At 43.1% G+C, this 24,395-nt stretch overlaps 1 protein-coding gene across 1 annotated transcript in view; it reads right to left on the bottom strand.

The window, feature by feature from the left end:
• Positions 1 to 448: 448 nt before the first annotated feature.
• The window catches only part of FSTL4 (follistatin like 4), a 1,116,563-nt gene continuing 1,092,616 nt past the window's right edge, over positions 449 to 24,395 (bottom strand). The window contains exons 15-16 of the mRNA XM_088451183.1: positions 10,617 to 10,726; positions 449 to 1,444 (exon numbers count right to left, since the gene is read on the bottom strand). Coding sequence (XP_088307309.1) covers positions 742 to 1,444; positions 10,617 to 10,726 — 813 coding nt within the window. The 3' untranslated portion in view covers positions 449 to 741. The remainder of the gene's footprint in view (positions 1,445 to 10,616; positions 10,727 to 24,395) is intronic.

The raw sequence follows: 24,395 nt of genomic DNA, 5'->3' as shown, positions 1-24,395 counted from the left end.
GCCCATGTAGATCAACTATCTCCATTCTAATACATAATAACATGTCAAGCAAGGAATGTGATAAAGCCACAAACCCATACACAAACTCAGACAGGGAGAAATATACCTCTCCTGCTTCTTATAACGTGTTTACTCCAAGTACCGAGCTTCCCTGCCACATTACCACGATCAATTGACAAAGGAGAAATGGTGGTAAGCATTGCTTAATGTACATTATTGATAAGCAGTACAGTAACAAAGTATCAATATGTCTTACATGTAATTGCTGCTCATTCTTTATACAACTCTATTAAATCCACATAGTTGTCACTGTATTCTACAATTATAGTACTGAAAGAAACATTAGCTCTTTGCATATGTACTTCACATGAGTTATGGATATGGATTAGACTAGACTAAAATAAATAAGTACAATGAAAAAGACGGCTAACACGTTGATCTGCTCTACAGAAAACTCCTACAATGAGGGTGAACCCAATATTCAAGATATTTGTGTATGTAGTAGAGTTTATTATTTTTTTGAAACAACAGAAGGCAAAATAAAGACTTTAAAATAATTCTAAAAAAAATCCTCCTATTAGAAGTTACTATAAAACTTGCAAGCTGTACACCAGTGTTGCACCATGAAGCTCATACGGATTTTTCTTCAGTGTAAAAATATACAAGATTGCTGATCTCATAGACAGCATAAAGGTCCGATTGCTAGTCATTTTGTGGAGGCTTCATTTGTTTTTTGCTATTTCATACTTCTCCTACCCAAACCACTGTGTTGCCCCGTCTGATTCCTGAGACCTCACAATGGAGAACACTTTGCCTCCCATTGATTACAAAGAGAGAATCCTTAGCTGGTGTTATAATATACTGTCCGAATAACCCACTGTCTTTTATTATTCTATTTTTTCCATCCCAGAGCCAGTCTTTTTGTGCTGTTGGGTCTTTAAGATTCTTCAGCATGTCCACCCTTCCCGAGGACAATTCTACAAACAGGACATCCGCTTGTAGATGGGATGCAGCATAGATATAATACTGATTGCCCTCCGTAAACGACGTTTGAAAAGTCACATCAGATATGTGCAAGTTTGTTTGTAGGTCGTAGATCAATTTAATTTCACCTTGGAAAGTGATTGTTTGGACTGTGATCCGTCCATTTATTTCATCTGCGCTGACCAAATAATGTCCATCGGAGGAAATGTAGGGTGTCCCAGTTATGTCTCCATTAGGGCCAATGATGGTGTCTGTAACACTATCAATTATTACCTGAGGCAATGCAGTTGAAGATTTGTTATGTTTACACTGCACAAAATAATAGCCGCCAAGATGGGAATAAGCCATGTTCTCCGGGATACAGCTAAAGTTTTTGAAGCTGATAGTTTTTATGTGTGTCACAGTTTCAAGGTCAATTTTATGAATTGCTGGTGTGGATTTGTTGAAGACGAAGCCAAATCTAAAAAAATAGTAAAGACAAAATGATACAGTATGTTTGAGACACATGTAAAGTAGACTATCTTAGTAAATAGTGTAAAACTGAATAATTACATATTTATAGTCGTAGACAATCTATGTACATTTGCATATACTGTAAAGTATTTATGTTGAATATATCAAATGTACCTACAAGTGTCTACAGTTTTATCATAATTAATAATAATAATAATAATTATAATAATAATAGATCAGCCAAAAATATTCACACATTTTCAAAATTTCTTGATTTTCAGAATTCACTGAAATGTGACTATTTTGGGGGTTTGGTCAGCCAACTATTATTGAGTCTTGTTACTTGTTTCTGATCCTTCTTATGTCAGTTGTTGCCTGGCAGGGCGAACATTGGGACTGCAATCTGTGGATGCAACATTGTAAAGTTCAGCACCACTACCTGTGGTATCCTGGTGTATACTGGACCCTCATTTTGACCCTTCTCCAGAAATGAGCAAGCTGATGACAGCACAGCTGGTCCACTATCACAGTTTGTGACTTTTATAACAGAGCCAGCGGCAGGTTAACAATGGCGCAAAATGATCTACAGGAGTGGTCTCCAACCTGTAGCTCGCGAGCTACCGGTAGCTCGCGGTCTTAATTTTGGTAGCTCACCCAGCTGCAGTACTATCAAGTAAACTAGGAGGAAGTGACTTCTGGTGCGTACTCCCCATTGGTGTCGATGCCATGGGTGGAGCCACAGGGAAGCACTTCAGGTAACTGCCGCAGCCACTACAGCAATCACCTGACGTTCTTCCCAGTGATTCCACCCACGGCGTCTACGCTACGGTGGAGCGAGTGACTCCCACCCAGGCCTGCTGGAAAATCACACAGCAGCCCTGCCTATACAGTATTTTTGCTCCTCTGCTGCATGTACTTCCTTGGAGCCCGTAATTAACAGTGAAATGTGCCTGTGCTTACATTTTATTATATATCACTGTAATAATTAAATGTACTGTTATTTTCTATAAAACTGTTTTTTAAAATTTTCATTACATGACCTTCAATTGTTCGGGTATTAGCCAGATTTTTTTTCTACAATTTTAGTAGCTGTTCAGGAGGTTTCATTTTACTAAAGTAGCTCACACCTCAATTAAGGTTGGGGACCACTGATCTACAGCCTCAGGCCTACACATAAATATAGGCCCATCATCAAGACATCATGATGATCCACCCAGATGGACACACGGTCGGACATAAAGTATTAAAATTGTATTTTTATTTTCCTTACAAAATTATGCAATTTTTATACTTTTATATATTTAAGGAGACGATGGGCCTATAGTGTAGTGGGTATAAATGCTGATATGGCACTGGCCCACTCGCGGATCCAGGGGATCCAGGGGTGGGCGATTGAGGCGATCTCCCCCCCATAGCAGACAGAGCAGCACAGACCCCGCTGCTGTAGAACAGTGCTCCGCGTCCCACTACCTAGCAGCCAGCAGCCAGCCATGTCACGCTGCTGCAGGTTTGGGGGGGGGGTGAAGATCCAGGGCCAGGCACCAGAGGGCGACAGAGAAGTAGCAGTTGTCCCCTGGCTCTATCATGTGCAAGTGATGAGGAGTGGTGGCCATTTTCCCGAGGACCAGCCCCCATCAGGAAGAAGTACCATGGTAGCATGCCAAGCTCCCAAGTCCGGCATGCTGAATCAACCTCTCTGCTATACTGTAGGTGAGGTCTGGGAGCTGTGGGGTGCAACTGGTGAGACTGGAAGAGGGGAGTGATGGGGGAGAGTGTTGAGGTTGAGACAGGCAGAGTGCAGGCTGTGGAAGTGGGTACATCTACGGAAGGGGATCTATCCACAACCAGTAAAGTACATTACAGGAGAGCAGATAAGTTCCTAATATTTCAGTGTGTGTAAATATATGTGGCTGTGTGTGCATATGTGGCTGTTTGTATATATGTGGCTATCTGTGTGTGTGCATATGTGGCTGTGTGTATATATGTGGCTATCTGTGTGTCTGCATATGTGGCTGTGTGTATATACGGTATGTGGCTGTGTGTGTGTGTGCGTATGTAGCTGTGTGTATATATGTGGCTATCTGTGTGTGTATATATGTGGCTATCTGTGTGTGTGTGTGTGTGTGTGTATATGTGGCTGTAGGTATATATGTGGCTATCTGTGTGTGTGTGCATATGTGGCTGTGTGTATATTAGGGGTGAGCGGGTTCGGATTTCTGAAATCCGAACCCCCCCCGAGCCCCCCCGATCCGAGGCCGATCCGAGTCAGGCTCGACTTTTCCCGCCTGACTCGGATCTGAAATCGAGGCAAAACGTCATCATCCCGCCTTCCGGGTGTCGCGGGTTTTGGATCCTATATAAGGTACCCGCGTCGGCACCATTTTCTCACTCGGCTGTGGACAGTGAAGAGGGAGGGTGGGAGTTAGGGCTGGCAGGGCTGTGTAGTGTAGTGTAGTGTAGTGCAGAGTAGTGTTGTGCTGTGCTGTGCTGCGCTGTGCTGCTGTTGTCCATAGGGGCTGTGTCCACTACTTCAAAGTCCATAGGGGCTGGCTGTGTTGTGCTGTGCTGCTGTTGTCCATAGGGGCTGTGTCCACTACTTCAAAGTCCATAGGGGCTGGCTGGACTGTGATGTGCAGTCAGTCGTCCATAGGGGCTGTGTCCACTCCAAAGTCCTGTGCAGTGTCCCAGTCCTAAAGCGGTGCTGTAGTGTTGTCCAGGGGGTGCTCTGTCCGTCAGGGGTACTCCCCACAAGTGCTAAAAAAAAATAATATTTTTTCTGTGTTTGTGAATTGCGTGCACTGTGGCTGCACGTGGATCAACAAAGGAGCAGCGCCAAGTGTGCGCCTGTGTCCCATTAGTAAAGGGCCGGCTGGCTTGTCCGTTAAAGGGTGCTGTAACCCCCAAAGTACACTCCAAACAAAAAAAATATATATTTTCTGTGTTTGTGAATTGTGTGCACAGTAGCCGCACGTGCATCAACAAAGTAGTGCCAAGCGTGCGCCTGTGTCATAAGTAAAGGGCCGGCTGGCTTGACCGTTAAAGGGTGCTATAACCCCCAAAGTACACTCCAAACCAAATAAAAAAATATTTTCTGTGTTTGTGAATTGTGTGCGCAGTAGCCGCACATGCATCAACAAAGTAGTGCCAAGCGTGCGCCTGTGTCCCATAAATAAAGGGCCGGCTGGATTGACCGCTAAAGGGTGCTGTAACCCCCAAAGGGCACTCCAAACAAAATAAAAAAATTTTTTCTGTGTTTGTGAATTGTGTGCACTGTGGCTGCACGTGCATCAACAAAGGAGCAGCGCCAAGCGTGCGCCTGTGACCCATTAGTAAAGGGCCGGCTGGCTCATTTCTTAAAGGGTGATGTAGTAACCCACAAAGTGCACTACTCTCCAGCAAAAATAAAAAAATATTTTCGGCGTTTGTGTGCGCCTTAGCCGCATGTATATATCAATATAACATATATGGAGGACCAAACTTTCTCCGATAAAAATAAAATAGGAAAAGATCAAGAACCACTTCCTCCTAGTGCTGTTGCTGCTGCTGGGAGTTGTTCATCATCCCAGAGAGGAAGTAGGACACCACTAATTTTACTAAACAATTGACCTCCAACAGTCCCTAGCGAGGAGGATGAAGTACGACAGCAGTCATCCTGAAGCAAAACGTATAACTGAGGCCTTGACTGCTATGTTGGTGTTAGACGTGCGTCTGGTATCCGCCATTAGTGCAGTGGGATTTAGACAATTGATGGAGGTAGTGTGTCCCCGGTTCCAAATCCCGTATAGATTCCACCTGCATCCTCAAAGCAGCAGCAACAAGCGTGCGTCTGTCTGTTAAAGGGTGGTGTAACCCTCAAAGTGCACTCCACAAACAATAAAAAATTCTTTTTTTTTTCTGTCTTTGTGAATTGTGTGGGCTGTAGCCGCACCTGCATCCTTAAAGCAGCAGCGACAAGCGTGCGTCTGTCTGTTAAAGGGTGGTGTAACCCTCAAAGTGCGCTCCACAAACAATAAGAAATTCTTTTTTTTCTGTCTTTGTGAATTGTGTGCACTGTAGCTGCACGTGCATCAACAAAGGAGCAGCGCCAAGCATGCGCCTGTGTCCCATAAGCCTGGTAAAGGGTGGTGTAACCCCCAAAGTGCTCCAAAAAATAAAAAACATTTTTTTTTCTGTGTTTGTGACTTGTGTGCGATGTAGCCGCACGTGCATCAACACAGTAGCAGCGCCAAGCGTGCGCCTGTGTCATAAGTCAAGGGCCGGTTTGGACATCTGGTCCAGACTGAAGGACGTGCCAACAATTTCTGACAAATCTACTGTCACTGCATATGATACTGTCCTCAAAGCAGCAGCGACAAGCGTGCATCTGTCTGTTAAAGGGTGGTGTAACCCTCAAAGTGCGCTCCACAAACAATAATAAAATTCTTCTTTTTTTTTGTCTTTGTGAAATGTGTGGGCTGTAGCCGCACCTGCATCCTTAAAGCAGCAGCGACAAGCGTGCGTCTGTCTGTTAAAGGGTGGTGTAACCCTCAAAGTGCGCTCCACAAAAAATAAAAAATTCTTCTTTTTTTTTCTGTCTTTGTGAATTGTGTGGGCTGTAGCCGCACCAGCATCCTCAAAGCAGCAGCGACAAGCGTGCGTCTGTCTGTTAAAGGGTGGTGTTACTCCCAAAGTGCGCTCCAACAAAATAAAATAATCTTATTTCTGTGTTTGTGTGTGAAATGTATGCACAGTAGCCGCACCTGCATCCTCAAAGCAGCAGCGACAAGCGTGCGTCTGTCTGTTAAAGGGTGGTGTAACCCTCACAGTGCGCTCCACAAAAAATAAAAAATTCTTCTTTTTTTTCTGTCTTTGTGAATTGTGTGGGCTGTAGCTGCACCTGCATCCTCAAAGCAGCAGCGACAAGCATGCGTCTGTCTGTTAAAGGATTACATCGGTGACAGCATCCAAGTAGGCATGTCAGACAGTCCGTACCTGTACTGGCAGGAAAAAGAGGCAATTTGGAGGTCCCTGTACAAACTGGCTCTATTTTACCTGAGTTGCCCCCCCTCCAGTGTGTACTCCGAAAGAGTGTTTAGTGCAGCCGGGAACCTTGTCAGCGAAAGGCGTAGGAGGTTGCTTCCACAAAATGTGGAGAAGATGATGTTCAGAAAATGAATTATCAACTCTTCCAGGGCGACCATCCTCCAGAACGTACAGAGGGACCTGTGGTTGTGGATTCCAGCGGGGAAGAATTAATACTCTGTGAGGATGAGGATGTACACAACACTGAAGAGGGTGAGGAATCAGTGGATGAGGAGGATGAGGATGACATCTTGCCTCCGTAGAGCCAGTTTGTGCAGGGACAGATTAATTGCCAGCTTGTTTTGTGGGGGCCCAAACGAACCAATCATTTCAGCCACAGTTGTGTGGCAGACCCTGGCGCTGAAATGTTTGGTTTGTTAAAGTGTGCATGTCCTGTTTATACAACATAAGGGTGGGTGGGAGTGCCCAAGGACAATTCCATCTTGCACCTCTTTTTTTTCTTTGAATTATGTACTGTTTGGGGCCTAGTTTTTCAAACTGCCATCCTGTCTGCCACTGCAGTGTCACTCCTAGATGGACCACGTGTTTGTGCCGCCCACTCGTATCTCCTAGCATAGTCATCCAGCTACCTCGGTGCAAACTTTTGGACATAAAAACACTATTGTGAGGTGTGAGGTGTTCAGAATAGACTGGAAATGAGTGGAAATTAAGGTTATTGACGTTAATAATAGCATAGGAGCAGAAAAACACACAAATTCTGTGATTTTAGCTGTTTTTATGCTTTTTTCAAAAAAATACAGATCCAAAACACAAAACCCAGAACCCAAAACACGGAAGGGTGGTTTTGGCAAAACCAATCCAGATCCAAAACACGAAGAAAGATCCAGATCCAAAACACAAAACACGAAAAGTGGCCGGTGCACACCCCTAGACTGTATATATGTGGCTATCTGTGTGTGTGTGTATATATGTGACTATTTGTGTGTGTGTGCGTATGTGGCTGTGTGTATATATGTGGCTATCTGTGTGTGCATATGTGGCTGTGTGTATATATGTGGTTATCTGTGTGTGTGTGTGTGTGTGTGTGTGTGTGTGTGTGTGTGTGTGTGTGTGTGTGTGTGTGTGCGTATGTGGCTGTGTGTATATATGTGGCTATCTGTATATATGTGGCTATCTGTGTGTGTGTATATATGTGGCTATCTGTGTGTGTGTGTGTATATGTGGCTGTATGTATATATGTGGCTATCTGTGTGTGTATATATGTGGCTATGTGTGTGTGTGTGTGTATATGTGGCTGTGTGTATATATGTGGCTATCTGTGTGTGTGTGTGTGTGTGTGTATATATGTGGCTATCTGTGTGTGTGCGTATGTGGCTGTGTGTATATATGTGGCTATCTGTGTGTGTGCGTATGTGGCTGTGTGTATATATGTGGCTGTCTGTGTGTGTGTGTGTGTGTGTGTGTATATGTGGCTGTATGTATATATGGGGCTGTGTGTGCATATGCTGAGTGCAGAAACTCACAGGTCCATCTCTCCTCCTTGCAGCTCACATCATTGGCTGGCAAGGTATTACTTGGAAGGGGGGGAGTCGGGACTGGAAAGGGGAGGAGTCGGTGCTAAACGGTAAACCGCCCCCCCAAAAGAAGAGTCTAGATCCGTCACTGCACTGGCCACACCCATATATCACTGGTCACACCTCCTCCACTTCTCACAATAGGCCCTTCATCATTTTCAGCCAATTGCCCAGCTGACATGTTTTTTTCAGTAATCTATATATTTTTTTTAATTGATGCAAGCTAAAAGACTGCAGTACAACTGAAGATATTGGTGGCCATTTTAATAAAGCAGTGACAACCATCAGTAAGAGTTGTTAACCTTACATGATACAGTGAAATCTTACACGTTTGCAGTTATCAACAGACTGGGGTATAAAGTAGGTTTCCGGAGGTTTCTAAGTGACACCAAACCTGCCGCTTAGTACATTTTTTGTTTGTTATTATTTAATTTAAAATTATTAAAATATATTTTATTATGTGTATTTAAATATTGTGTTTGGCTCCTTTTAAAATACATCTCATTGGATAATATGTGCATTCCTGTTCTGACTCAGTGAGGGTGTTCCTTATGGTTTCAACAACATTTCCTTCTACTGCTGGGTTTGATCAAATTGGATGAGTGTAGCTACAACTATTGGGTAAGGAGAGTTGTCCACTCCTGTCCCCATAGAAGTGTAATGCTACATATTGACTACATTTTAGAAATAAATGCTCTCTTATATACTAAACTTCATGAGTGTTGTGAATTTATTAAATAGTATTGTTGCATTACATGCAAATTATATTTTGGATATCATCCTATCTGCAAAACTACTAGTACTCAGAGACAAGGTGACAACTGGTGCTCAACTCCTCATTAGTTTACCCAAATTGGATTGTTCTATCTATCTATCTATCTATCTATCTATCTATCTATCTATCTATCTATCTATCTATCTATCTACTCTTTCCAGATCAGTGGACAGGTGGTGAGTCCTCATTTTTGTTGAGTATACTGACATTTATCCACTCTTGTTAATTGTTTTTATTTATTTATTATTATTATTTTTTTAAGGAATTAATTTTAGGACTTCAATTAAGTATAGACTGATTTAAGACTGTTTTACTCGCTTAGCTGGGAAAAAAACTTTCAAAAACTGGTCAGAAATTGTAGCTTTTTTTTAATAATGTAGAACATATTTTTAAAAAGATATTTCAATATTTTATTGAAAATAAACACCCACCCGCCCTTTGCCCATAGGCTCCCTTGTAAAATTACCTCCCTCTCTCCAGTGTCAATAGGTCCCCAAGCAACAACAGTGGCATTTCCTCCCCTAGTGGTGATAGATCCCCAGATGCACAATTCCCCCCACCAATGCCCCTCCCTCACCCATACTGCAGAGCACAATAGAGTGTGGTAAGGGGGACTGATCATTCGTTTCCCTCGTCGCACTTTTCGTTTTTGGCACATGCAACTTAGAGTGCCATTTACATACTATTCTGAGGCACGATTTAGCCGGAAAATGTCAGTTGTCAGAGACCATCGATATCACTGCCAAGAGCCAGAGCAAACAGGAGGTAATCCATTCTGCATTTGTGCAGAATTGATTTTCTCATTCACAGGCGGGAACAGCTATATGGGATGTGACCAACTCAGCAAAAGCACAGCTGGCTGCCATCGCGTTCCATATGACAAGAGTTCATCATGTATTTCTATTACAAATTAAATTTTTAATGCTTTTTTTTAACATCAGTGGAGTTGATGAGGTGTTTGCCACAATTTGTGTTCATTAAATAAATCGCAATTGCAAACATATGCATAGGCGCAATTATCTTAAGCTTCATAATCAGCCAATCACAAGTGGTGCACTAATCCTGGTGATCACATAGATCATCATATTTGCACTTTGTCCCTGACCACCTGCAAGTAACATAGCACATATGTATTTTTGTAACAGTCTGCATCTGTCCGTAATTGCACAAATATGCCCTTACTCCAGGTGCAAGATGGCGCAAGTGGCAGAAATGTCCAGATCTGTATGGGTGCATATGTCTGTGCCCGCTGTTCTGAGTAGTCAAGCAATATATAATATGCTACACCAGCAGTTGTAGTATACACTCATTGTCGAACTCCATGTGAATATAATAGATTTATAGCATGACATAATTACCACAGTTTCATAAATCATACTTACTTTTTGTCAAATTCAAAAATACAATCTGCATCATTAAAATGTTTTTAAAAAACCCACAACAAATAAAACTAAGGGGGAATTCAATAGTTTTTTTTGGGCACCTAAACTAATGGGCGTCGGATGGATCAATGCAATTGTTGCTCTGTTCGGGCATGAGAGACACCGGCACAGATATTTCTGCTTGCAGCCTCCTGAGGTAGAAAGCAGAAATGTGCAAACAGTCCTAACTAGGCTAAACTCGGTGCTTTTGGGCGCGCAAACTTGATAATTAATGGGTGCCCAAAACAATTGAATTGCTCTGTCAGGTGCCCATTAATTATCTCTGCCCAAAAAACAATTGAATTCCCACCTCAGAGTTACAAAATTGTTACAAAAGACAACCAAAGACTAGTTAACATCATCCATAGATAGATGTCCACTTCTTACCTAATGTGGTTAATAATAAGATTGGTTGGCGGAATGAACAAATCATCCACTTCTTCAAAGGCTGTGCCGATAATATGCTGACTTTCTCCAGCACTAGCTTCCGATATGACCTAAATAATACATGAATACATGCAATATAACATGGATTACAGAAGAGCAGAATATACAGTACATTCACTGTTTAGGTTTGCAATAAGTGTAAAAACTCATTGGTGAAATATATTTTTCTGGAAATAAAAGCATCAAATGAAGTGTGTACTATGTGAATACTATAAATATAGACCTAATAAAATTAGAGATTTCTCTGAAAAATGACGTTTTGCCTTGTTCTGACATCCGAGAACTTGGCTCGAAGATCCGGGCTAAACTGAACCACTCATCTCTAATTATAATATAACACCATGTAATGTACACTGTATTATTCTAAATTGTAACCTTAATATTCTAATTTTGGATTAAACTCAAGACTTTCTAAAATTAATAAACTGCTTTAACAGTCCTGATATTCAGTGACAAATTATAATTGGGTCAGATGGAGTGACCGTCTTGATCCAGCACCATCTGCACTAGGTACTGTACATGCAGAGTCAGAAGAGGAAGACTGGGCACTAACCCCTGTGTCCACTAATGATAAAGGTAGAATATGGGCAAACAAGTGAGACCGCCTCCAGCAGCTATTACCGCAGTGTCCAATGGGGAAGTGGTAAGAGCTATAAGAGGGCTGCACTGAACTGCCTACTATGTATGGCCTCTCTGTGTATTGCACATCTAATGACATCAGCGGATATTATCAATGAATTACTCTACACTGTGGGCCCGATTCAGACCTGGTCGCTAAGCCACGGACGCACGCTATAGGCGATTATTGCCCGTCTGCATATGCGTATTTGAGCAAAATATGTATGTGTGAACCAGTCACTGCGTCCGGGAATCGTGCGCTTGTAGTACACAGACTGGATGCTACTTTGAGTGACAGAATGAGCCGTTTGTGGGTGGTAACAGGGGAAGGTGCTTGTGAACGGGGGAATGGTGCTACGAACGCAGGCGTGTCTGGGCGTCAAAACGGAGTTTAATGGGTGTGCATAATTAGCATTGAGGCTTCATGGTACACGTCACTTGGTTGTATTACAGCCTGCAGTGATCGTAGCGCTTCTGGCGGGGTAGGGTCTACCTCAAGGGCTTCGTACAGCTCTGATGGTTCTCGTTGTTACTGATTAATCATACACTTCCTGGAGATGACGTGTGCTAAGAAAGAAAAGTGGGCATCTTTATACCGGCGTGTGTTAGTTCTGCCGTCCCTCTCTAAGACATAGAGGGCGTCCTTACACCAGACAGTGCGATCGCAGAATTTGCATACCCGGCCCCTTTTGGCTGCGAGAGAGCGCAGCTTAGCGTCCGGGTCTGAATCGCCTCCAGTGTTCTTTACCCCAGACAGCAACAGCAGCGTTTGAGAAGAGTTTGGAAGAAGAATAGCACCCTCTTCCACCAGATACTGTGTTGGCTAATGGGAGACAGACATGAAAGCGTGATGATAATGGTTCTGGAAGGAGGGCATGTGACAAGGGTAGAATGCTAGAGTTGTATATGTGGCAAGGGGAAACTGGTGTTGGTTGGCATACGAGACAACAGGAGAGTGAGAGTAATGTATGAACATATATTTGCACCTGAACCCTGTAGTTCTGCAGGTGGAATTGGCCACACATTGGAGTGGGTTTGCTGTGCATATAGTACATGGCTTGCAGGTTAATACTGGTCCATGCAATCAGATCCTACTTGACCTTGGCCGGTGCTTAACACAACTAAACAGAAGCCTCAGGGTCCCTGAACTTGCAAAGAACTTGAAAATGTTCTGGGCCCTACCGTCTTATACTGGGCCTAGGCAACCAATGTCTGTGGCTGTTGTGAAACTACAGATCACAGATTGCTGTTGATAATAAGCCAACAGTCTAAGGGCCACTTAACCAAAATATTGGTCCTTGTGCACTGAGCTTGATAAATTCCTACATACTGTATTATAATGTTGCAAATGCGCAGCCTTAGTAGCATTTTACCAATCGCAGCAAGGAGGCTGGCTAGGAGGGATCTTCTGGTCCTCTCCAGCAATGCTCCTCCGGAGGCGACGTGAAGGCTAATGGAGCTTGGTGAATTGCCCCAACCGCAGTCATGATTGAGAATAATAGGGACTGTGGACTGCAGCATTATTTTGCCTAACACAGGATAATTTTCTTAAACTTTACCATTCCTTACACCATGTGGAAATGCCATTTCCTCATTGTTTTAGCTTTAATAAATAGACAACTTAGTGACATAAATATTTTTATGTGAAGCCAACGTAGCATTTTAAAATGTAACAAACTTTTTGCATGTAAAAAATTTCTGCATCTAGATGTAAGTGCAGATTCTTAAATAAGCAATTTATTTTTTTCAATATCTTGTATATTTGTTTGTTTGTCCAGGAAATTAGGAAGACCTGCCTTTATTTCTTTTATGCATTTGCTGAAATTAGAGTCACTTATTTAGATAGGGAATATACTATTTTTATTAATATTCAAACAGTCAGTATGAATCTTGAATTTTAAATCAAGTGTTATGTTTCATCATCTGAAATAGAAAGTAAATTGCAAAAGGCAATCACCATGGTGTCTAATACACATGCCGTGCTAAATATGAATTTATGATAGCATAATAATCATTCATGTAATAGCTCCACCACGGTGCAGAAAACATATTTCTAGCAGAGAAATATTTCTTCCAACAAGACGTGTCCTTGCGCGTTATTACAACATAGTGCGAAATGCCAAACCTATTTATTAATGTGAAAAATGAAGATCACAGTAATTAATACAAATATATTGCTTTAGAATTACCATCAAACTTCTATAATGATATGGTTCAATCTGCTCAAATGTGCTTTACCCCATAGCAACCATTGAGATTTCTGGTTTTATTTTCTTGACACCAGAAAAATAACCGTCCGAATACAATTGATTACAGTAGATCTGTGATCCATTTTATTGATTAAGCCTGATCATGTGCTCGTACGGCTCTACCCGTCAACCCTGACAGCAAAGAAAAATGGTAAAGTTGCTGTGGAATCTCTTGGGCCCAATTTGATATAAACTTGAGAGGTGCACTGGATATTTTATAGGAATAAAATAAAGCATATTAAAATAAACAATACAAAAATTAAATTAAAAGAAAAAAAATAGATAATATTGGGGGTTTTAAAACCTGATGCAGGAAGACCTATTGTCATAGCCAGCACTGTATATTTTGCTATCGAAACATTTGTTTAGCACTCTTGTCACTCACTTAAATAAATTAACCCAATGAGTTGACTCTCAGAGCATTGCTTGCAAGTGAGATGGATCCAAAAACAGTGCTTGGTGATACCCCTTTTGAACCCCTTTTGAACATTCCCTGCAAGTAACCCTTTTGCAAGTACCCCTTTTGAACATTCCCTGCAAGCACTCTGCAAGTAACTATGGCTTGTGATTACTATGTACTCAGGACCTGGTTCAGACCCGGTCGCTATCTGTGTACGTTCGCTAGATGTGCATGCAAATTTTTCAAAGTGACGCCACGGGAAGCGATCGCTCGCCAAGGCATAAGCACGCCCACCATGTCTTAGCGAGCGATCACTTTGTGTATGCAGACGCCCATTAGAGTATGGTGAGCTGCCTAGTAGTCCATGTCATTTCCAGGAAGTGGTGAAAAACATTGGTACATCGAGGACTATCGGAAGCGATCGCAGAGCTTGTGGTAGACCTTGGGCTACCACTAGCACTGCGAGCATTTCAGTGTAAAAAAAAATTGCAGGTGACGTGTACAATGATGCTGCCTGTAAATTATGCACGCCTCTGAAACGGCGTTGAAACACTCAGGCACGCCTGTGTTCGCACCTCCAGTCCCCCACTTTTACTGGACTGCCCCTGTTACCACCCACAAACGGCCTCTCCTGTCACTCATTATACTGGGCTGTCTTTGCCGGGCGAGCGAGTTCTTCCCAATCACTATGAGTAGTTTGCGCATACGCACTGCGATGCATATGCATGCGCAGATTAGCAAACATCGGCAGCAGCGAGAGGATGGCTGATAGCGACCAGGTCTGAATCAGGCCCTCAGCCGTCTGCTAATCCTACACTACTCTGTGGTGAACAGAAACAGTGGCGTACTTAGGGGGGGTCGAGCGGGGCACGTGTCGTTCGCGCCGTGGCAGGCCCAGCAGAGGGGTGTGCCACTGGCCAGGGCATCGTACCCACATTGCCTACCCCCGCCACCATTGCGCCCAGACCAAACACTTGTCTACTCATGTAATGAGCAGGCAACTATACCTGCTGGTGCTGACTATAGGGGGAGCTGCAGCAGAAGCACGCAGCCCCTCCCAGGCAGTCATTCCCATCCTGAGAGCTGCCGGATGACAGAGTGACTCTTCCTTCCCTGGCACTCTCTCAGCTCTGGAGCACGCACCCAGGTGTATCTTAAGTCTTTTTGCCGGTGGTGGGGGGAGAGGGAGGGGGCGCAGGACTACCACTAGAGGGGGAGTGCATTTGTGTGAAAGAAGTGTGTATATCTGTGGCAATGTGTGTGTATCTGTGGCAGTGTGTATATCTGTGTCAGTGTGTGTGTATCTGTGTCAGTGTGTGTGTCTGTGTCAGTGTATATGTGTATCTGTGTCAGTGTGTGTGTGTGTGTGTATCTGTGATGTTGTGCTGAGAGATGATGCAGGGGTGGAAGCAATGGAGTGCTGAAAGATGACGCTGGTGGAGGCTATGGTGTGGCTGAGAGATGAAACGGGGGGAGGCAATGGTGTGGCTGAGAGACAACGCAGGGGGCGAGGTAATGGTGTGGCTGATAGACAATGCAGGGGGGGAGGCAATGGAGTGCTGACAGATGACTCAAGGGGAGGCAATGGTGTGGCTGAGAGACAATACAGCGGGGAGGCAATGGTGTGGTTGAGAGACAACACAGGGGGGAGGCAATGGTGTGCTGAGAGATGACACTGGGGGGAGGAAATGGTGTGGTTGAGAGACAATGCAGTGGGGGAGGTAATGGTGTAGATGAGAGATGATGCATGGGAGAGGCAATGGTGTGCTGAGAGATGATGCAGTGGGGAGGCAATAGTGTGCTGAGAGATGATGCAGGCAGGGAGGCGAAGGTGTGGCTGAGAGATGACATGGGGGGGAGTTGATGGTGTGCTGAGAGACAACACAGGGGGAGATATTGTGGCTGAGAGATGCAGGGGGAAGGAAGTTATACAGGGGGAATGAGTCTGGTTGCACTGCTGTTGTATGATGATGATATTCTTAATATTCCTACACAAACAGGCATCTTCCGGATGATGTGACCTACAAGAATAGTGAATACCAACTGAAGATGCCGTCTTCCCAGGGAGGAAACATTTCTTCAGAGGTTCCACGTTGTGAGAAACTACAGTATAAGTAAGGAGCATATATAATGGAAAGGATTGTTCCAAGAGTGAACATGTTGGTATGACCCATTTTCAGTGGCTACGCTCCTTTGGTATGTGACCATGCAGTCATTCCCATCCTGAGAGCTGCCCGGTGACAGAGTGACTCTTCCTTCCCTGGCACTCTCTCAGCTCTGGAGCATGCACCCAGGTGTATCTTAGTTTTTTCCAGGGGGTGAGGGGAGAGGGAGGGGGTGCAGGACTACCACTAGAAGGGGAGGGGGAGTGCATTTGTGTGAAATAGGTGTGTGTATTTGTGTCAGTGTGTGTGTATCTGTGATGTTGCAGATGACAATGCAGGGGAGAGGCAATGGAGTGCTGACAGACAACGCAGGGGAAGCTAAGAGACAATGGTGTGGCTAAGAGACAATGCAGGGGAGGAAGCAATGGTGTGCTTAGAGACGACGTTGTGGGGAAGCAATGGTCTAGCTGAGAGATGATGCATGGGAGAGGAAATGATGTGCTGAGAGATGATGCAGGGGGGAGGCAATGGTGTGCTGAGAGACAACGCTGGGGGGAGGCAATGGTGTAGCTGAGAGACAATGCATGGGAGAAGAAATGGAGTGCTGAGAGATGATGCAGGGGGGAGGCAATGGTGTGGTTGAGAGACAACGCAGGGGGGAGGCAATGGTGTAGATGAGAGATGATGCATGGGATAGGCAATGGTGTTCTGAGAGATGACGCAGGGGGGAGGCAATGGTGTGCTGAGAGATGACTCAGGCAGGGAGGTGATGGTGTGGCTGAGAGATGATGTGGGGGGGAGGTGATGGTGTGCTGAGAGACAACGCAGGGGGAGATATTGTGGTTGAGATATGCAGGGGGAAGGAAGTTATACAGGGGGAATGAGTCTGGTTAAACTGCTGTTGTATGATGATGACATTCTTAATATTCCTACACAAACAGGCATCTTCCGGATGATGTGACCTACAAGAATAGTGAATACTGACTGAAAATGCCGTCTTCCCAGGGAGGAAACATTTCTTCAGAGGTTCCACGTTGTGAGAAACTACTGTATAGGTAAAGTGCATATAGAATGGAAAGGATTGTTCCCAGAGTGAACATGTTGGTACGCCCCATTTTCAGTGGCTACGCTCCTTCGGTATGTGACCATGCAGTCATTCCCATCCTGAGAGCTGCCGGGTGACAGAGTGACTCTTCCTTCCCTGGCACTCTCTCAGCTCTGGAGCACGCACCCAGGTGTATCTTAGTTTTTTGCCAGGGGGTGGGGGGAGAGGGAGGGGGTGCAGGACTACCACTAGAGGGGGAGGGGGAGTGCATTTGTGTGAAATAGGTGTGTGTATCTGTGATGTTGCAGATGACAATGCACGGGAGAGGCAATGGAGTGCTGACTGATGACACAGGGGGAGGCAATGGTATGGCTGAGAAACAACACAGGGGAGGAGGCAATGGTGTGCTTAGAGACGACCTGTGGGGAAGCAATGGTCTAGCTGAGAGATGATGCATGGGAGAGGAAATGGTGTGCTGAGAGATGATGCAGGGGGGAGGCAATGGTGTGCTGAGAGACGACGCTGGGGGAGGCAATGGTGTAGCTGAGAGATGATGCATGGGAGAGGAAATGGTGTGCCGAGAGATGATGCAGGGGGGAGGCAATGGTGTGGTTGAGAGACAATGCAGGGGGGAGGCAATGGTGTAGATAAGAGATGATGCATGGGAGAGGCAATGGTGTGCTGAGAGATGATGCAGGGGGGAGGCAATGGTGTGCTGAGAGATGATGTATGGGAGAGGAAATGGTGTGCTGAGAGACAACGCAGGGGGAGGCAATGGTGTAGATGAGAGATGATGTATGGGAGAGGAAATGGTGTGCTGAGAGATGACGCATGGGGAGGCAATGGTGTGCTGAGAGATGACGCAGGCAGGGAGGTGATGGTGTGGCTGAGAGATGACGTGGGGGGAGGTGATGGTGTGCTGAGAGACAACGCAGGGGGAGATATTGTGGTTGAGAGATGCAGGGGGAAGGAAGTTATACAGGGGGAATGAGTCTGGTTAAACTGCTGTTGTATGATGATGACATTCTTAATATTCCTACACAAACAGGCATCTTCTGGACGATGTGACCTACAAGAATAGTGAATACCGACTGAAGACGCCGTCTTCCCAGGGAGGAAACATTTCTTCAGAGGTTCCACATTGTGAGAAACTACTGTATAGGTAAGGTGCATATAGAATGGAAAGGATTGTTCCCAGAGTGAACATGTTGGTACGCCCCATTTTCAGTGGCTACGCTCCTTCGGTATGTGACCATGCCCATTTTTTTGCTGCGCACCTTCGGTGAGCAAATATATTTAGCTGTGTGTGTGTGTGTGTTAAAGGGGGGGGTGTTCCTCTCCTTTCACATATTTTTTCGTAAGGCCTTCCTAAGAATGTGGCACACGTTCGCTAGTTTTTGTGTCTTTCTATTTATCTTTTATTTATGCTTCTTTGCATTTTGGATCAAATGGACCCCATAGTACCTTCCATGTGATATAAATATTTTTCTCTTTTTTCAAGGTTCTGTGATGTGCACAGCGTAACACAATGGCGGAACGACAGAGATTGTCAAGCGAAGACATTCTGGCGATTTTAGGCGAACTAAGCAACCTCGACAGTGAAGATGAGAACGATATTGAAGATGGTTTGAGCTGGAATGAAAGCGACCTCAAACCTAATGAAGAGTCAGACAACCACAGTGAAATAAGGAGCTCATTCAGACCCGGACGCTAAGCTGCGCTCTCATGCAGCTAAAAGGGGCCGGGTATGCAAATCCTGCGATCGCACTGTCTGGTGAATGTACGTCATCTATACCTTAGAGAGCGACGGCAGTGAGCGCACGCCGGAGTATAAAGACGCCCACCTTTCTTTCATAGCACATGTCATCTCCAGGAAGTGCGCGATTAATCAGTGACAAATTAGAGCCATCAAGCTGCACACAGCGCTTGAAGTAGGCCCTACCCCACCACAAGGACTGCGATCACTGCAGACTGAAATACAACCAAGTGACGTGTACAATGACGCTTCTTTGCTAATTACGCACACCCATAAAACTCCATTTGGACACCCAGACACGCCTGTGTTCGCAGCACCACTATCCTATTCAAAAGCACTTTCCTCTGTTATCACCCACAAACAGCGCTGTCTGTAACTCAAAGTAGCGTCCAGTCTGTGTACTACAAGCGCTCGATTCCCGGCCATAGTGATGCGTACTTTGACGCATGCGCAAATGTGCGATAATCGCCCATAGCGTGTGTTCGCAGCTTAGCAAACAGGTCTGAATCAGGCCCAAAGTGCAAGTGAATCAGATGCGGAAGAGGAGCATGATGGTGACAGTCACTAAATTCTTGGAAAAGATGGATATGTGTGGTCACAGAAGCCAAAAGCTGTCAGAAGTACAACAATGCAAAATATTGTCACACAGAAACCAGGACTGAAAGGGAATGGGTGTCAAGCAGACTCACCCTTCAAATCATTTGGGTCATTTTTAGATTGAAAATGTGAAAACCAGTTACCAGGCTATTTGAAAGTTCCTAAGACAAATACGCTTCTGTTTGTCGAGATCTGAGTACAAACGTTTGTTATATAATATTATTTGGAGAAAAACAAAATATGGTAATAAACAGTGTTTTTATTCTGGTGATATAGTACACTTTTTACCATGGGGTCAATTTGACCCCATGGTACAGTCAACTTTTTTCATGGTAACAGAGCAGGGTTAGATACATATACACTTTTAAGGTGGCTCACTATACAATGGAATATGATAAAAACGTCCTTGTACATTGGAGTTCAATGTTGAAAGTGGTAACTTATTATGAACCATTTGGGAAAGGCCATGGTGACAAATATTGCGTCACCACGCTCCCTGCCCTTGCCACTTAGCCCTCCTCTCCAGGATCTCTTGAGGGGGATGTCCCAAAAGTAACAAAGTGTGGTACATATATAGAAATAAAATGAAAGAGTCAAATGAAGAAAATGTGGTACTGATTAAATGATTAAGCTAAGTACAGAGGTTAGTGGTGGGGGCTCTAACTCCGGAGCACCCTGATCTAGTTGCCACTTTAATACAACATTTATGCTTTCATGTGACAGATTCAAGGTTCTGAATATTACATTTCATTACTGGGGAAAAAATGTACATTTAGAAACCCTTGTATTACACTGTGTTAGAATTTTTGCTTTGTAAATGGCCTTTTTAAATACCCAAAATTATACATTCAGTTTAGCATCTGTACATGAAATCCAATGGATTATTTTGAATAGTTTCTGCTGCATACAGATTTAATTAAATTGAAAATGATTAGTCTTTTTTTACTTCCTACTTGTTAAGGGCACTTTTTATTTATAAACAGCTATTTAGGTAGTGTGTACATATTGTGCAGTTCTTTATCAAGAAGACTATTTAATAATTCACAGCAGTCCATTACCCAGTGGCACTTACAATGTATAACCTAACGGTATGTCTTTTCAGTGTGGGTGCAAACTGGTGGAGAACATGCAAACTCCACACAGGGCCCTATTTGTAGTCTAACTAATTTGCCACCATGATGCCCCAGTTAAACATGATCTTGCTGGCTGTTATCATTCTGCTTTATCCTGTTCTCAAGCTACAAGTAATAGTTAAGCCACTTACAGGTGGAAAAGCGAATCTGCTTCAAGAACACAAAATGTGTGCCCTATGCTGTTACACCACAGTTCATTCTTGTTCAATTAACATTACTTCTGCTACATTTGTAACACATTAAATAGAGAATCTAGCATTAGCAGCTTAGTACTTTCACCTTAACTATTAGCATTACTTGTGGTTCATTTAAGTCATTTTATATTGCTCTAATTGGTGGATGACAACCTTGTACAACATAAATGCTAGCAAACTGAGAATATTTTATGCAATATGTATAATCACCGTGTCTTAAATATAAAATTCTTCTGTTGATTAGGCCTTGGTGGCACTAGCACTGGCTATTCCTGGTCCATTAATTACCAGTGGCAGTCCTGAAAGATTCTGTCCATCTGTTTGTGAACGCAAGTATGACCCACCAGCTCATACTGTGTGTTGTAGGTCAGGCAAAAATAATAACCACTGCATTTTAATAGCAGACCGAGGTCCCATTTGTGACACTAGTTTGAATTAGAGGATAATTTTTTCTCACTTCACTAGTTAAATGGTAGGAGGCTTAGTACTAGTAGCACCATGGGGCACCATAGATCAAGGCGAACTGCAGAAAGACATTGCCAAGGGCTAAGTTATGTTTTCAAGTTATAAATGCAGCATTATATAGCATTGAAAAGAAAAGAAACAACAATAATAGATTGGAAAGCCTGTTTCCATTGTGACTGCAGTGCATACTGTATGTATATTAATTATCAATGATCTAAGAACCCTTAGTTCTACTACAACTTACTTTAAACACCATTATTAGATAAAATAAAACATATACAAACATTTAATTGAATTCTAGGCTTAAGTGATTGCAATATAGTATATATAAGTGCTGGAATGTAAAAACATATATAATTATATGTCATTATTATGATACAGTTTTCAAGGTTGAAAGCTAAATGTATGAATTCAAAATCTCTTGGTCCTAGAGCTTTCTAGGTGGATGATACTAATGCAATACTGTACACATACTACATTTGGAATGAAACCTATCTAAAACAATGTTGAGGCAAACTAATGTACTCCACATATATACACCCTCCTTCAGTGCAATGACGCATACACAGCTTTAATTAAATCATCTCACTTTGTAGAACAAAGGGGTTTAAGTACCAATACAAAATTTCAGCAATTATTCAGAAGTTTTATTGCGGGATTTAAAGGGGACATTGTTTTTTTTTTTTAAAGGTAATACATATACTGTATTTGCCTTTAAAATAGTTCCTAGAGTCACTGAAAAAACACTGAACATGAGCATTTTGAAAAAATAAGATTTAGTGTGTCTCTCTGTGTTTTACAACTGTGGCAAAAACATGCGATATTATATGTAACCACCATTTTACCCAGTAGTTTACACTACAAACAAAATGCCCATTAGTGCTAAAAGCTACAATTCTTCATCATTTATGCTACCTCCAAAAGGCTTATTAGGACTTTCTGCATCTGTTTTACAAGCATAGATACAAGACAATCTAACCATATATCTGTCACTTGTAAACCCTATGGTGACCTAGGGATTATTGACTCCTAAACGTCCCCACCTCCTCTAGTCCCATTCTCATGTGCACTAAAGATCACTGCATCAACAACTCGTCAAAAGGGGATTTTGAAGTAGCTGTATTTAAGGTTGAGCTGCCCTGACCTAAAGATCAATGACCCAGAGTGCTCTAAACTCCCTTATTGAATTTAAGATGATCTTAACAGATCGTTAATGTGTTTACTGTCTCCCTAAGACTGGGGTCTATTTACTAAGCAGTGTTAGGAAACAGAGTGAAAAGTGATAAGAAAGTGATAAGGTGCCAGCCAATCAGCTCCCAACTATCATCTCACAGGCTGTGTTTGAAAAATGACAGTTGGGAGCTGATTGGCTGGTACCTTATTACTTTCTTATCACTTTTCACTCTGTCTCCTAACACTGCTTAGTAAATAGACCCCTAAGAGGTTATGCTCTAAATGTGTAAGGTCCGCCACTGTTCAGGGAGAGCTTTGACGTTACTTAACAATTAAGGATGAGACTGCAAATAGAAGTGCTAATTCACTATAACCTATTAGCTGAAATCCATTGTATATAGCGGAAGGTCAAAAGGTAATACCTAGACCTGTTATTATAACTAATAAGAGGCTGTTAGTAACACATCCAATTCAACAGGGTCACCCAATATAAAGCTATTTTTCTGTGTGTGTGTGTATATATATATATATATATATATATATATAGATAGAAAAAATGAGGGGCACTCACCAGTTTAGCACATAAGATATCAAAATTTATTCCTCACAAAATGAGTGAACAGGTAAATCAGGCTCGACGTTTCGGTCCCATCCGGACCATTTTCAAGAGATACAACAGTACATCATGCACATCCGCAGGGATTGATTGACTTCTGACGTGCATGATGTACTGTTGTATCTCTTGAAAATGGTCCGGATGGGACCGAAACGTCGAGCCTGATTTACCTGTTCACTCATTTTGTGAGGAATAAATTTTGATATCTTATGTGCTAAACTGGTGAGTGCCCCTCATTTTTTCTATATTTTTGGACTTCCCATGTGGACGTCATGGGTGACACCCCAGGATATTTGGAGAACTTAATTATGTGAGTGCGGGCTTTGGATATATATATATATATATATATATTATATATATATATATTTTTTTTTGTCTCTGAAGACCAGATACCTACTGGACAAGAGGAACAATCTGTGCCAGAGAATAGGTAAGTATGTAGTGTAAGTGTGGGTGAGTGAGTGAGTGAAAGCATATGTAATAAAATAATACAACCTTCAGTGCATCTTGTTGTTTTTTTTTATGTTTTTTTTTCCACAGTGGGGGTACCAGTGCAAGCAGCCTGCTGGCACTTGTAGTTCTGCAAGTGCAACAGAGCAGGTTTGCTTGTACCTGTAGTTCCACTGTGAAACATAATATTAACCATTTACTTACACCATTACCCCTGCATCCACCGCCTCTAGGGATGCAGGGAAGAGCCCTGGGCTTTCAATTCAGAGCTAGTTAATGCTCGGGAGGGGGAACCCCATTGTTTGGGGGGGTCACCACTTTCTGAAGATTGTCAGCCCTGGGCTGACCAGTTTGGGGCTGGTTATATTACGGCAGGGGGACCCCACGCTCTGTATCTCCCTGCTGTAGTATAAGCCCCCGACTGGTTTAGCCCGGTGTAGGTTAAAGAAAATTAGGGGAAACCCCCCCTTCGATTTCCCTCTACCAGGCCGGGCTCAGACCATGGATGGGCATCTCACTGCACCCACCCACTGTATTTTCATAATGCAATTAAGATGCCTGTATGATGCGATTTGAGCAACAACGAGGGAGGACACACCTGTATTACACCTTAATTAACATTAAAAAAATGCATCTACCTTAAAAGTGATACCTTTTGCTCTCAAAGGTTTTAAGATAGAGATGTTACTGGGGGTAGAAAAACTGCATAGAGCATAGCTACTTACCTACTTTCTTATTTTTAATATGTTTTAGTTATATTAGGTGCATCTAAAGTTCCTTTCTTAGGGGATTTGAGGTTACCATGCACTTTTACAAGTGTTAGACTTGTGGTCATCACTTTCTCTTGGAAATTAGAATACTGTGGATATGAATTTCTATTGATTACACCATGCAACTTGGAAAGCCAAGAACGGTGCA

The sequence above is a fragment of the Taudactylus pleione genome, unplaced genomic scaffold (genome assembly GCF_031769625.1).
Source record: "Taudactylus pleione unplaced genomic scaffold, aTauple2 ptg000025l, whole genome shotgun sequence".
Lineage (NCBI taxonomy): Eukaryota > Metazoa > Chordata > Amphibia > Anura > Myobatrachidae > Taudactylus > Taudactylus pleione.
Note: the sequence above shows the minus strand (reverse complement) of the source record. Positions and strands in the feature narration are given on the sequence as shown.